The sequence below is a fragment of the Bradysia coprophila genome, unplaced genomic scaffold (assembly GCF_014529535.1).
Source record: "Bradysia coprophila strain Holo2 unplaced genomic scaffold, BU_Bcop_v1 contig_373, whole genome shotgun sequence".
Taxonomy (NCBI): Eukaryota; Metazoa; Arthropoda; class Insecta; order Diptera; family Sciaridae; genus Bradysia; species Bradysia coprophila.
Genome location: NW_023503632.1, coordinates 1,898,117 through 1,914,110, shown reverse-complemented (window position 1 = coordinate 1,914,110; position 15,994 = coordinate 1,898,117). Strand labels below are relative to the sequence as shown.

Sequence of the window (15,994 nt, the reverse complement as noted above, 5' to 3'; positions counted from 1 at the left end):
CAAATCGGCCCACTTATATAATAGAGAAACTGTATCAATAAATAGGAAAGAAAAAAATCTGAAAAACATTTAGCCGAGAAAAAATAAACAAAAAACATGAACATCGCCAGTAAAAAGAAGAAGAAGACGATTTTTATTAAGTAATAATGATGGATATTAGACAATTATTATCCATATAGGAATCTAGACTCTTTTTAGTATTCGTTTCAAATCTGATTCTTCAGACATATTAACTGTTTTTCATGCTGTGAAAATGAGAAGTTAACATTTTAAACCAAATAAATAAAGCAGACAGAAAGATCTGTAATACACAACAATATGTTTTGGAGTGGGATGAGTATATTTCGCATCGAGAACATCGAAACGTTAAAACTCAGTTTTCCCATCTATTAGATCATACATCGCTGTTTATCGACATAAATTACTTCAGTACTTTAAGTACAGTTTCATATAGTTTTTATCCATACCGCAACTAATGATTATTAGAGAAAAGGGAACAAAACATTATACGTTGGTTTCAAGCAATTAATTATTTTCTAATTCATAAAACAACAACAATTGAGACAATTGCTACTTGTGCAGATGCATTCATTCATAAATTAAATCAACGAATTGTAACCGTAGATACATAACAAAACCAAACGAACAAAAAATAACAAAAAAGAAATTACAAAATTAATATAATTAATTAACCAGTGGTTTTTGTAGAGAGCGCATACAAATTCTATGATCAAATACAAAATGTACAAGTGAGTGCGTTGCACTACCACAAACATTTTTTAAACAAAAAAAAAAAAAATTACAACTAAAGTAACATTAACAGTGAACTACTTGAAAATTAATATTTTATTTTGTGCTATAATTGCGTTGGCGTTACATGTTATCAGTGCATATAATTGTGAATTTTATGCCATTTTATCAAACGACATAAATAGGATTGGACATGAAAGTGGTGTACTTTGTAATACCAACGAAAATGAGGAGAAACCTGAAAGTAGTGATATTCCTGTCAATTTCATGGATGTTCTTTATGGTGTATTACTTCCAGTCCGGCACAACCAAGGTGAGAAGATTTTTTTTTTAAATTTAACATCGACAAAATTCAATTATTAAAAAAAAACGAAAACGAAAGTCAATCTCTAAATGATTTGTTTTTCTTGAATTTTGCTCTACCTTTTAGCATTATTCAATTTCGGGTCAGTGATTTTCTTTTTTGCAATTGAATTAGTGTAATTGAACGGAATCGTTAGCATCTAGCTATTAGTTTTCTTGTTGACTTCAAAATAAAATTATTCGCGTGATGTTACCTTCGAAATGCTTATCAAGTTATGTAGTTTTATCTCTAACTTTTGTGCGCCGTTTGCATAATTTGTTTTTGTCACACAAACTTCGAAAATAGTTTTAGATTTGTTTTTCAACACTGTGTACCAATTTAAACGAATAGCCTGACGATACCTTATTCGGAGATAATTTAATCTTTTATCTGGTGAAGTCTAGGGGGTAACTGCTGGAAAATAATCTGTGCCATTTCCACTACTCGAATTCAAAATTCAAAAAATTCCAAAAATTCCATTCAAATCCAAAAATTCCTGTTTAATTTAAAAAAATCCGGTTTAGCTCCAAGAAATCCATCTAATTTCAAAAATTTCGATTTAGTTCCAAAAATTCCGTTTTAATTCCGAAAATTCCGGTTTAGTTTGAAAAATCCAATTTAGTCTCGAAAATTCCATTCAACTCCAAAAATTACATTCAGTTTCCAAAATGGTTTTAGGAGTGATAATATAAAAACCAAAATGCAAATAAAACATGAAGAAAATAAATTAAAGCGGAGTCAACCACGTATTCATCAACGCAACAATCCTAAATATTTAATTTCCATTCGAAATTTCAATATCTCCTCAAGATTCCACTCGAAATTCCAAAACTTCAATTTAATTCAAAAAATTCCATTCAATTCCAAAAATCACAGTTTAGTTCATAGATGGAACTGGTTTCATTCCAATTTATTTCCACAAGTTCCATTTACCTCCAAAAATGGTTCCAACAGTCATAATATAAAGACAAAGACAAAAGTACAAATAAATCTTAAAAAAGTTAAATTGAGGCGGCGCAAATTCAAATATTTCCATTTGAATCCAAAATACAATTTTTTATTTTCAAAGAATTCCATTGTCTGTCCCGAAAATTCCACAGTGGTTACCACCTCGGGTGAAGCTTGTTTTACGCTACCAGAAGTATTGCTTGGAATTCGTTCAAAATTTGATACAGGTGTACCTTAAACAAGCTATTTTTCTGCCTCATTTATGGGTGGGCTTACACCAACTAATTCGCATTCTTAAAATATGTTTAGATCAAAAGACGAGAACTGCACATCGAACACTTAAATATTCTGAATCATTTCGTTTGAAAAAATGAAATATGTTCAAGATACAACCGAAATATCGGTAAAAAAATAGGTTCACATTTGCGTGTTTAATTTAAAGAACGGTTTTGTCTGTACATCAGCTTTCTGTATAGATTAAAATGTAGACGATGCTTGTAATTACTGTATGTATGCCTAATATTAAGAAAATCTGTTTCTATAAGTTATTAGAGCATATTTTCATAAATCATTTATGGACTGCCTGCCTTAGATTTTTCTGATGTATACAGTCGATCTCAATGTACCGAAAAAAATAATAATAATAACAGCACCTCTTATACCTTCTTCATCGTAATAACTTATCTTATCTATCGACCTATACATTGTATAATGTAACGTCGCCGTTTTGGAGGTGATTTAAGAAAATTATCTTACTTGTTTCATTAAAGTGCCACAATTTGGTATACTGTAACACATCAATTACGTCTACAAAATTGGTTCACTAATTAAATTTAACATTTCGGATAGTTACGTTTATGGGAATGTTGTAAATTATATGTGTGTGTCTGCTTAAGGTTCTGTTACATTAAATTAAATTGAGGTTACGCTTTGGTTTTCATTGATTACAGAAGGGAAGAAACCTTTTTTTACATGTAATTGGATGTATCTGGCGTCCTCTTTTCGAAAGATGATAATATGTTATGGATTCATCTTTGATTAATGACGATTTGATGACCACAAAATAGTTCACTGGTCGAGGAGATCTGGTGCGTCGTTTTATTTAGTTATTCTCACAATACAAATTTAATTTGCCTGGTATTGGACGTGAATTTAGCTGTATTGTCGAAAACAGACCAGACAAGGCAGGAGGTATGAAAAACGGAAAAACGTCTCTTTTAACGGGAGCGAGCAACGCACTTCAAGCAAAATGCTTCGATTGACACCTGACAAATAGAGTAATATTTTGTATAAAATTTTATCCCCACTCTTTTTACAGTGTAAAATTTTGTATAAAGCACTGTCAAGTTTCAGTACCCTATTTAGAGTACCAATTTTGCTTGAAGTGCGTTGGAGCGAGTCGTTTTATACGAAAAGAATGACAAAACTTCACCGGTATTCTTGCGAAAATGTTTCTCGATAATTGCGACTTCTTGGAAAAGTGTTTCCATTTACAGAAATGTTGCACGTAGGGAATAACATTGAAAGGAAAAGTTTTAAAATTTCACGACCCAAAAGAGGTGAGGATGTGTAAAAAAAGGTTTAATGGTCAATCTCTACGGCAATTATATAGAATGGGTTACATTGAATCTTCCGAAATTAATTTAAATTTTCGTTATACTTCTAGCTAAACGGAACGTGCATTATGTAAAATGTATATTTTTAATGGATAGATATCTTAGGTATTGCTTGTACCGCCTACCGGCTCTTTATTTTAATTTTATAATTTTCCGTGGATGGTTGTATCAGTTTATTGCATGCCATTAGTAATATTAAAACCAAAAAATTCGAAAATTCGAAAATCCTTTGGGCGCTGTTGTACGTGTCCAAATTGGCTGGAGTTCCCTATTAACTGTCTCATTTGATTCGTGCAACGGTTTACTTTCGTTTACGTGAATAAAATTTGAAAATTTGAACTCCAAAGAATTTTTCTCCTAAATGAACTCAAAATGTCGCTTCACATTCATCACCCTTTATAAAACTACTTCCTGTTACATTGAAAATAATTGCGGCTTGTCAACTTTCGGCACCCTGGACTTTACTTAAATAGTCGAGGAATGTCTCCAAATAAATTTCTAAAAATCCAAAACTGAATTCTAGATTTTTAGAAATTTATTTGGAGGCATTCCACGACTATTTAAGTAAAGTCCAGGGTGCCGAAAGTTGACAAGCCGCAATTATTTTGAATGTGTTAAGATTGATTGAATGTTTCATGTCCATTTCATTCGCTACATTATCATACTCGCCGATTAATCACGAACAATTTGGAGAGTACATGGACCACTACAAAACCTTCGGTTTCGAGGATATCTCCATCTTCGATGAACCGCCTACTGACGATAGAAGGAATGACGAATCGAAGAAAACCGCACCGGCCAAGCAACACACTTCAGGCATTACAATATTTGATAATATACAATCGAAAATAGTTCGTAAGTTGATTGATGACGAAAGCGGGATACATAAGGTCAGAGTCGGTACATATCAGAAATTGGCAACCAGAGTCCAAGACCAGATCGGAATTGAAGTCACAAAAGATCAGTTGAGCTGGTGGTCCAAAAAGAATCGACATATTCGAGATACCGACCGTCCATACCGATTTACAGATGAGGAAAGAGCCGCAATTTACAATCTGCGAACGGAAAAACCAAAAAGATCAAAGCTACAAGTAAAGGAAATTTTAACACTGCAATTTCCTCACTTCGCCGAATTTCGGAGCCGGTAGAGAACTTCTTTCAGATTTTTGTAAAAACTCAAAGTGAATAAATTTGTACCGACAAATTTTTCGGTGAAAAAATTGCATAACAAACCTGGTACTATGATTACTCAATAACTATACGCCATGGTTATTTAACTACATTTTTGGGTCAATTTAAAATTGCTAGTTAAACAATTTAGCAGAAAATAATAGCTTCGAAGTACAGTACAAGTCTTGATTACGATAAGAAAATCAATTTCCAGCAAAACATGTTCAACCGAAATTATTTTCACTTAAGCAACCGCTTTTTCCTTTGCCATAATAACCATTGTAAACAATAGTGATTATTTCCAAACATTATAACGTTTTCATTAGCATATCCCAGCTAAGCGCATACATAATATTCGTTTGGTTTGTTAATGAACCAAAACGAAGTCATAAAACTAATTCACAGATTTGTGGAGCGAGTTAAAAAAATATATATTTTCACTCGAATAAATCCAAAATTAATTCAGCGTTCCGGCATATGGCAAAATAAGTTACATGAATGAATTGATGGCGCGAAAATAAATTCAAATTAATTTAGAATGAATTTTCAAACTTTTTTGCGAGTATTTGGGTTACACACATCTCAGGGTAGCCACAGTAGTTTATTTCCGTTCATACAATATGGATTTATTTTGCACATGACGAAACGTTATGGGTGCAATCGTAGTGTTATATACTCTCCTATGGTTTCGGTTTAGTTAAAATAAATTCTAGATTTGAGGTTTAGTTATTTATGCAACCGAGCACTTATACTTTTTGAGGCGTGTTGTCACATGAGACCGGAAGCCGAGTGCATAGCAAGTAGCAGTAACTATCATGAGCCTGGAAAATAATTGGTCAACGAGTTTTTCTCAAAAACTGAAACGAAAGCTTTACTATCCGTCACTGTTTTACGCTCACACATTTAATCAATGTTGCCTTGTTGCAAACGAAACGAACATCCCAGAGCAAAATGTGATAAAATCAGTAATTCATTCAGCCCGTGTGTCCATGAAATTGAAATATGTTTTGAATAAATATGTGTCGAGAATCATGTATACGTTACAATAACGTTGGTACAAATTTTCAATAGATTCACTGCTAACGAATTTCAGAAGTAAAGTTCCGGTCTTTTATTGAATCAGCAACAATGATGATCTCTTTTGTACATTTGTATTGCTCTAGTTAGACGAACGAAATTCTTTTCGATTTTTCATTTCAATTAATGGCTTTACGCTCAAGCATATTACTCCATAAAATTGGATTAAAGTACTTGTGAGGTGAGGCTGAGGCTAAGCATTGAAAGTGTTTAATTTTTAGGTAGATGCTATTTGCACCCGGGTGCAAATAGTCATATAAACACTATTTGCACCCAACTATATCAAAATCCAAGGAAATTACGTTTTTAGCCCCGTACGAAGTACTGGGGGCTTATAAGATTAATATGCCGTTTGTAACACGTCGAATTGGAAGCAGACAGTAAGGGCAAAGCATTTGGTTATGTTCATAGATGACGAATCCGCAATAAAAAAAATGTCCGTCCGTCCGTCCGTCTGTAACCCCTCTAGCTTGAGCAAATCACAACCTTTTTTCAAAATTCTTTTTTTCCCCGATTGGTATCGACAAAAGTAAGGTCAAGTTCGAAAATGGGCATGGTAGGGTCGGCCCTTCCAGAGCTAGGGCGCTATAGGTGTTTTTCAGTCTTTCGACGATATCTACCGAAATACGCACGCAATAGCTGCTTGTGATATATTAAATGAAAGGTATTGACGAGTAGAAGAAAGTTGCTGAACATTGTTTTTGTGTAGGATGAAACGCGAGCTTTTTGGGAGGGCTCAAAGGTCGTTACTCGGCCCTAAGTGTTTTTTCCACATAAATCGAGTAAATCTCATCCGATTTTGCTAGATTTTGTTTTATTTGAGAGATAATTGAATGCCGAATAGAATGATGGCAAAAAAAGTCTCAAATTTGGTCCCTTGGACTAAGGCCCTAAGTGTTTTTTGCACATAAATCGAGTAAATCTCATCCGATTTTGCTAGATTTAGTTTTTTATGGAAGGTAATTGAATACCGAAAAGAATGTGGCGAAAAAAGTTTCAAATTTGGGCCCTTGGACTAAGGCCGCTACTCGGCTCTAAGTGTTTTTTGCACATAAATCGAGTAAATCTCATCCGATTTTGCTAGTTTTTCTTTCATTTGAGAGATAATTGAATACCCAATAGAAAGTTGGCAAAAAATTTTGGGTTTCTAAAATAATATCGTAAATTGTTGGTTTTATTTGAGAGGTACTTCGTACGGGCTTTCGTAATTGCGCTATGCGCAATTTTAAAAATGAACACTTTCAGTAAATTTGACCATGCCCAACTTGACTTGCATTTTGGTAACAGACGCATTAGAGGGTTGTAGAAGAAGAGAAGAAGAAGACGTATTAGGGTTCCGGGCGTATTACGGCTACGGACGTATTATGGTTACGGACGAAATAGGATTACGGGTCGTACGGGGTTAAGTCGCAGCAAACGCTCCGACTGTTCTGATGCCTTGTTTTCTTATTTTTCCATAACAAAAGCGGGATTTATGTTGGAGTTGGGTGCAAATAGTGTTTATATGACTATTTGCACCCGGGAATAACTTTGAATTTAAGCGATTTCAAGTTTAGGGATTTAATGTACTTCATTGCTGGCAGACGATGTAGGTATTACATTTGCTTTCCAATGCGAGATATTGTAGCCCGCAATAAAAAGAAATTGAAATAAATAAAAAACATAGCTAACGCCGACCCGTACGAAACACCTATTCGTGTCAAAAGCCTTTAAAATCACTTACATTATCCACTCTTTGCCTTGTTATCATATACAAATAAATTGCCGGAGCCAATATAGACAGCCCTGTACGAAGACAAATTTAATAAATTCCTATTTAAACAGCTATATACCGCTTTATTTACCTATATTTCACTATAAATAAACATTTCACAGAGGAATATATGCTATTATATAGCTCTATATGCCTGTATATAGCTCAATATAGCTGTATATAGGTATATATAGATGTCCATATATGGAATCCCTGAAACACCCCACACACATAACAAATTATTTCCATGTTAACAGAAACTCTCTAAGTACCATTTTTCCCAAGATATATCACTTTTAATAAAATCCAATATGGCCGCCGGCAGCCATTTTGTTAGGAGACCGGAAATAGTACCGACGCTTTACATTCGTTAATACCTTTCAAACAAAAAAAAATTCATGAAATTCGGTCAAAATTTACTCGAGATATTGTCAAAATACACCACGTTCACTGTACTTCCGAGTAGCCAGATAAGAGCTCACTCCAAGAGACCTAGCTCACGCTTCGGAGAACATAATTTCATAAAAAAAATTTTCCCTGATTGGTACGGTCAATACCTATCTAATAAAGCTAAAACAGACGAAATATGTTCAAATGTGGCCGACCTACAAGCAAAAACTGCTTGCCGCCCTGTGCCTGTTCCACACCAAGGGGTCTAACTCACGAGTCGGTCATCCGATTTCCATAAACTTTTTTTTTGTCGATCGGTATTGTAAACACCTTTTATTTGACGTATCACTTACAAGTTTAACTTTTAAATGTCCGGAGATATCTTCGAAAAACCGTAAAGCACTTATTGGGCCACAGCTCGGGAGTGGTCGATCCAAAATCACTCATCTTCGAACTTAGCCTGTCTTTTGACATTACCAAACGGGAAAAAAAAGAATTTTCAAGATCGGATGCGTTTTACTCAAGTTATCGTGCAGACAGACAGACGGACAGACAGACAGACGGACAGACAAAAGAGAAAAACCGCCTATATTCAGATTGTACGTGACCACGAATACTAAATTTCCAATCGCAAGGAAATAAAATTATAATTTGATCATGTAATTGGAACACCATTACACATCCGATAACGCAGTTTGCAGATATTTTACGTTTTCCAACAATGAATTTGCATATAAAATTGGATTTATGTTGTCTGTTCGTCTTTTTAGACCCGTACGAAGTACTGGGGTCTTATAGGTTTACGCATACGTTTGTAACACGTCGAATTGGACTCGCTGAGTAAGGGGAAACCTATTGTGGTTGTCTAGAGATGCCAAATCCGCGGAAAAAAAATGTCCGCCTGTCTGTCAGTCTGTCCGTCTGTCTGTCTGCACGATAACTTGAGTAAAACGCATCCGATCTTGAAAATTCTTTTTTTTTCCCGTTTGGTAATGTCAAAAGACAGGCTAAGTTCGAAGATGAGTGATTTTGGATCGACCCCTCCCGAGCTGTGGCCCAATAAGTGCTTTACGGTTTTTCGAAGATATCTCCGGACATTTAAACGTTAAACTTGTAAGTGATACGTCAAATAAAAGGTGTTTACAATACCGATCGACAAAAAAAAAGTTTATGGAAATCGGATGACCGACTCGTGAGTTAGACCCCTTGGTGTGGAACAGGCACAGGGCGGCAAGCAGTTTTTGCTTGTAGGTCGGCCACATTTGAACATATTTCGTCTGTTTTAGCTTTATTAGATAGGTATTGACCGTACCAATCAGGGAAATTTTTTTTTATGAAATTATGTTCTCCGGAGCGTGAGCTAGGTCTCTTGGAGTGAGCTCTTATCTGGCTACTCGGAAGTACAGTGAACGTGGTGTATTTTGACAATATCTCGAGTAAATTTTGACCGAATGCTTAGAGAGTTTCTGTTAACATGGAAATAATGTGTTAAGTGTGAGGGGTTTCAGGGATTCCATATATGGACATCTATATATACCTATATACAGCTATATTAAGCTATATACAGGCATATAGAGCTATATAATAGCATATTCCTCTGTGAAATGTTTATTTACAGTGAAATATAGGTAAATATAGCGGTACTAGTCTGCATCCTGTGGCACTTCGTGCCACGTCGCATCCTAGCAAGCTAGACCGGGCAGACACCTGTTAGAGACTAACACCTGTTACAGACAAACAGAGAAATTAGAGACAAACATCTATCTGGTAAAGAGCTATACGAAAATCGCTTCGCTCCGCTCAAACATTCTTATGAAAAGTTAGTCCAAAACATCACATTCTTCTTTTGTAATGCCTAATATCGTCTTTTCATTATTTATTTTTCATGCCAGGGGGCTGCCGCCCCCTGGACCCCCGCAATCACCACTCTTACACCTTTTCCAACTAAACACCTCTTTCCGTGTGACACTCCCACATATTTACAGTTAAGTTAGCCCGAAACAATAACTTCTTCTTTTGTAACGCCTAATATCGTCTTTCCATTATTTATATTTTTCATGCCAAGAGGCTGCCGCCCCCTGGACCCCCGCAATCACCACTCTTACACCTTTTCGAACAAAACACCTCTTCCCGTGTTACACTCTGCTGAAAACCATCAATTTTTGGTGAATCCCGTACCCTTCTACAACTCATGCCACAACTACTGTTTCAATACCGAACAACTTTGCCGAAGAAACTACCTTTCCATCTGCTTCACACAAAAAGTTACAAAAATCTAGGGGGTGGTCACTCACACACAAAAGCATACACTGTGGTCACATTCAGACAACAACTCTTTCAATAACCAACAACTTTGCCGAATAAACCAACTTTCCATCTGCTTCACATAAAAAGTTACAAAAATCGAGGGGGTGGTCACTCTCACACAAAAGTGTACACTGTGGTCACTTCCATACAACCACTCCTTCAATACCCAACAACTTTGCCGAAGAAACCAACTTTCCATCTGCTTCACACAAAAAGTTACAAAAATCGAGGGGGTGGTCACTCACACACAAAAGCGTACACTGTGGTCACATTCAGACAACAACATTTTCAATAACCACCAACTTTGCCGAAGAAACAAACTTTCCATCTGCTTCACATAAAAAGTTACAAAAATCGAGGGGGTGGTCACTCACACACAAAAGCGTACACTGTGGTCACTTTCAGACGACAACACTTTCAATAACCAACAATTTTGCCGAAGAAACCAACTTTCCATCTGCTTCACACAAAAAGTTACAAAAATCGAGGGGGTGGTCACTCACACACAAAAGCGTACACTGTGATCACTTCCATACAACCACTCTTTCAATACCGACCACCTTTGCCGAAAAACCAACTTTCCATCTGCTTCACATCAAAAGTCACAAAAATTGAGGGGGTGGTCACTATTACCTAAAAGCGTACACTGTGATCACTTCCATACAACCACTCTTTCAATACCGAACAACTTTGCCGAAGAAACCAACTTTCCATCTGCTTCACAGCCAAAGATACAAAAATCGAGGGGGTGGTCACTCAAACACAAAAGCGTACACCGTGGTCATTTCCATTCAACCACTCTCTCAATTAACAACAATTTTGCCGAAAAAACCAACTCTCCATCTGCCTCACACAAAAAGTTACAAAAATCAAAGGGGTGGTCACTCACACACAAAAGCGTACACTGTGGTCACTTCCATACAACCACTCTTTCGATAACCAACAACTTTGCCGAAGAAACGAACTCTCCATCTGCTTCACACAAAAAGTTACAAAAATTGAGGGGGTGGTCACTCACACACAAAAGTGTACACTGTGGTCACTTCCATACAACCAATCTTTCAATACCCAACAACTTTGCCGAAGAAACCAACTTTCCATCTGCTTCACATAAAAAGAGTACATTGTGGTCACTTTCAGACGACAACTCTTTCGATAACCAATAACTTTGCCGAAGAAACCAACTTTCCATGTGCTTCACATAAAAAGTTACAAAAATCGAGGGGGTGGTCACTCACACACAAAAGCGTACACTGTGGTCACTTCCATACAACCACTCTTTCAATAACCAACAACTTTGCAGAAGAAACCAACTCTCATCTGCTTCACAGCCAAAGATACAAAAATCGAGGGGGTGGTCACTCAAACACAAAAGCGTACACCGTGTTCACTTCTATTCAACCACACCACTCACCTCTAAAACCCATTCAACTTTCCCCGAAAACAAATCCATTTCACCTAAAGAAAAACTCAAAATCATCATCGATCACTGTACGTTGGAGTAGCTCAAAAATGGCCCACTTGAAGAGCTGTCACTCGCTCGAAATTGATCCGAATTTCCTAAATTTTTTTTTCCTCGATTCGTACAATCCATACCTTTCGTTGAAACGCTCACACGCCATTCTAGCTTCTAAAACAGCCGCGCCGCAATTACAAACGTGTTCCCGTTGGTGGTCAAACACCCTACTTACCACCTTAATTCCAACAAATTGAATCCAATTTTTTTCCAGTTTTTTTTCTTCGCTTCGTACCATCAATACCTTTCATTTGAGCCCGCTCACGCCTCACCACCTTCCAAAACAGCCGCTCCACAATTTAAAACATTTTCCAGACCCTCAAAAAACCCCATAAAATCCACTCTACCACCTCCCGATGAAAAGTTAGAAAAAAACTTTCTTCTGCAACTTTGTTCACCGCAATAAATGGAACATTTCTTCTTCCCCCACCGACGCTCCATCTCTCAAAATGACCGAGTTATATCGATTCTGCCATTTTCCACCTCCGCACAGTCATAACTTCACTATCTCCGAACAGACTTTTCACCGGACCACGTTTTCTCCACGTTTCAGACCATTCCCTACAACATATCAAAAAGTGTTTTTTTTTTTTTTTTTTTTTTGCTCTGAACTTTCATTTTGACGGTAAATAGCGGACAAACAGACAGAAAGAAAGACAGACATCTCGTCATTATAATATAGCGGTATATAGCTGTTTAAATAGGAATTTATGAAATTTGACTTCGTACGGGGCTGTCTATATTGCCTCCGGCAATTTAATTGTATATGATAACAAGGCAAAGAGTGGATAATGTAAGTGATTTTAAAGGGAGAATAGTTTTTCAGCAGAGAAGAAAATGAAGTAAGAGAAATGAAGAGTTTCACATTAAAGGCTTTTGATACGAATAGGTGTTTCGTACGGGTCGGCGTTAGCTATGTTTTGGTTTTATTTTCATGTTTTTAATATTTTGTCACCTAAATATTTACTTTGAGGTATTGATTTTTGTTGTCACAGCTTCCAGCTAAATTAATTACCGTTTGAACGTGATGCATAACATCATTCTGACTACAGAAGCAAAAATTACAGTTTAGATGGAGACATTTATAACGTTTTATAAACGGCACAAGTTCAGCGTTTAACTGTTACTTCTTTTTCATACCTCGGTCCAATATGAAAAATACTATTCGTACCACGGACTAAAAGTCATTTTTAGCGCATTCGATTCCAGACCTCGCCTTCGGCTCTGTCTGGAAACTTCTCACACGCTAAAAAAGACTGTCAGTCCTAGGTACGAAATGTACTATTCTTTAAAATTTCGCTTTTGTCGTTGATGAAATTTTTCTAAAGTCGAACCGATGCTTGATTTTTTATTGTACGAAAATTTCTATTAATCAGAATAAAGTATTCTTTTCGGGCCTTTGTTGGTCACAATGTGGCGTGGTATAAAAATCCGAAAAATTTGAATAATATTTTACATGACTAGGGTAAAAAGATGAAAAGTAGAGTTTTCGTGTGAATTTTGTTGATCCGAGGCGAAGCCGAAATTTTTCACATTGTATAATGTTATTGGCAAGTTAAAAAAAAAAACTGCATTTTAAACCCCACCAAATGTCGGTGCTTCCACCTAGCTATTATTACACATACATAAGGACCTAATCTTAATCTATTAGAGCCTTAAGGACAAATAAAAGTGTAACTATTAAGAAAACAATGGCGCGAGCTCAGCGAGCAAAAAAAATTAGACTAGTAAATGTCCAGACGTTTGAATTCTGTTCCTTTGAAATGACGCGAGTACAGAGGAAAAATTACCTATATTGACTAAAGGTACGCTAATTCAACGTTTCCGAACTGAAGAAAATAGATTAAGACGAATCAACACAGCGCCTAAATTTTTTACTAAACTTGTTCAACGTTTTGTAAATGGAATATTCCTTCTACAAAGAACTCGACGTTTCTTCAGAAAGTCATCGCTTTCTCTTTTTTCTTCTTGTTGCAAGTGTGTATTTCACACACTTTTGTGTGTGCACAAAACGTGTGTAAAGTACACTTTTTTACAAAGTTTTTACACACAATGTGTCAAATACACGCTTAAAAAGCCCGTGTTGTACGGTCAAATGTAACACAAGAAGCCTATGCTCCCTTTTACCAAATGTAACTCAAGAAGCTTTTGCTCTTTCAAGAAAGTGAATAACAAGGAGCTTAAGATATCTTTTACAAAATTGACGGCTTGTGAAGGAGAGCTTTCAGAAGTTTTTTTTTTAGTTTTTGGTGTAATAAGATTATGTTTTCTGCGAGCACACCCAAAATATTCCACGGTCAAGAGAAACGAAATTAGTTTACTATTATCACATACAACAAATTAGGTCATCCTCTTTAAGCATAAGCATGTACTAAACATAATTGGCATCGATATTTGTATAATTGCAAAAGCTCATTTATCAAAACAGCCGAATCGTTTGACTTTTGTAATTTATTAGAATGAAAAGTTTACCCAAAAACATTCAAAATGTCAATTTGTTTTTATACGATACGATGTTGAAACTCCAGACACATTTTGTAAAAATTATAAAATCTTCTAACCTTTCGTTCAATTGTACGGTAAAGTATACATTAAAAGCAGTAATGTCACGATCTCTAAGCTCAAAATGCTAATAGCATTTCCCATTCATGCATCTTATATAAATCATAACGATTGAGATGAAGTATGCTGCTGTGTGTGCCACATTAATACCTGTAATCGGTACACATAACTTTAGGCATTCATGTCACTGAGATTTTGTGTATTATATAGCTAATGTAAATTTCAGCATAAAGGAAGGAAAAGGGAAGTGTGTGGCAGGAACATTAGTATTTCAAAAATTACGTAAACATTCGATGAAAAATGAATTTTCGCATTCAAAGTTTTCCATGATATTGTCAGCCTATGACATTTAAAAGATGGTATATGGGTAACTCCACCTAATTTGAGACTTTTCGAAATATTTTCACGAAATGAAAACCGATTTCAGTAAACTTTTTTTTTCTGGAAAGCTGTTGACCAGACGCATATTAGGTCGGTCGCTGAAAATCTCGGGGAGATACCACCATAAAAGTGTATGCTTATTTTTTGCAAATTTTTGAAAATTCTAGTTTATTTCACGAAACCTGAACCGATTTCACTAATTTTCTTTTTTGCTAAAAGCTATTGACAAGACGCGTAGTTTGACACCAACATGAGGTCATTGGTATAACGTCTCGGGAAGATATGACCAAAAAGTGTTTGTTTGTATTCGACTTTCCAAGATATTCTCAATAAATCTCAAATGATTTCTGTAAAATTGTTTCCCTGTAGAAACGAACGCTATATATAATTCAACAATTGCACTAAATGACACGAAATTAAATTTTTAGAAGATTTTTGGTTCATTCTGCTTCGAAGAAAGGTGAAATCACCTCGACCCAAACATTGCCAAAATTACATGTTTTGATATACACTGACAAAAAAGTTTTCAGATTATTACCTGTGACAGATAATCTTTCCCCAGGTAATGTAATTTCTCATACAAAAACAGCATTACCTGTCACAGATAATGTGATTTTTGTATGAAAAATTACATTACCTGGGGACGCAACTGTCAACTTTTTTCTCAGTGTAAAAACTGAAGATCGATGTCATTCGAAAGCTACAGCATATGACTTCACGAGAAAAATAACTTTGGCTCAATCAGGTTAGTTGGAAGAGTGAAGTAGGTGAAATCAGCTTCCCAGTGGTGATAAGTATCATCCTCGAATTTTGACTCGTCGAGGTTATCTCGAAAAAATTTGTAACCATTTTTTAGATGGTTTTGAGCCAAAGCAAAATTTTCTGGGGGGTAACAACCACCAATTTCGAAAAAAAATATTTCTGGCTATTAATGACCACCGGAAATTATCACTTTTATAGATATATCTGACATATCTTCAACAAATTTTGGGCTACCAAACAAAATAAATATTATGCACGTATGACAAAGCGGTCGAGGCTTGCCGATACAACGATACAACAAGATATGCGAATGACACTTTGACAATTTACAGAATTATAATGTTTGTTTATATATCCTAGGTGAATAATTTTTTCGGGGAATTACACCGCGTATGCGACAAAAAAATTTACCGAAATTT

At 35.7% G+C, this 15,994-nt stretch overlaps 1 protein-coding gene across 9 annotated transcripts in view; it reads left to right on the top strand.

The window, feature by feature from the left end:
* Positions 1-15,994, top strand: part of LOC119081957 (polypeptide N-acetylgalactosaminyltransferase 2) — a 34,975-nt gene that overhangs the window by 10,366 nt on the left and 8,615 nt on the right. For 5 of the 9 annotated variants that reach the window (XM_037191257.1, XM_037191255.1, XM_037191260.1 and 2 more), the window contains exon 2: positions 709-1,063. In XM_037191257.1, the coding sequence (XP_037047152.1) occupies positions 944-1,063 (120 nt within the window). In that variant the 5' untranslated portion in view covers positions 709-943. Of the gene's footprint in view, positions 1-486; positions 1,064-15,994 lie in introns of all 9 variants that reach the window. The other 4 variants (XM_037191256.1, XM_037191254.1, XM_037191253.1 and 1 more) reach the window with 3 other exon arrangements.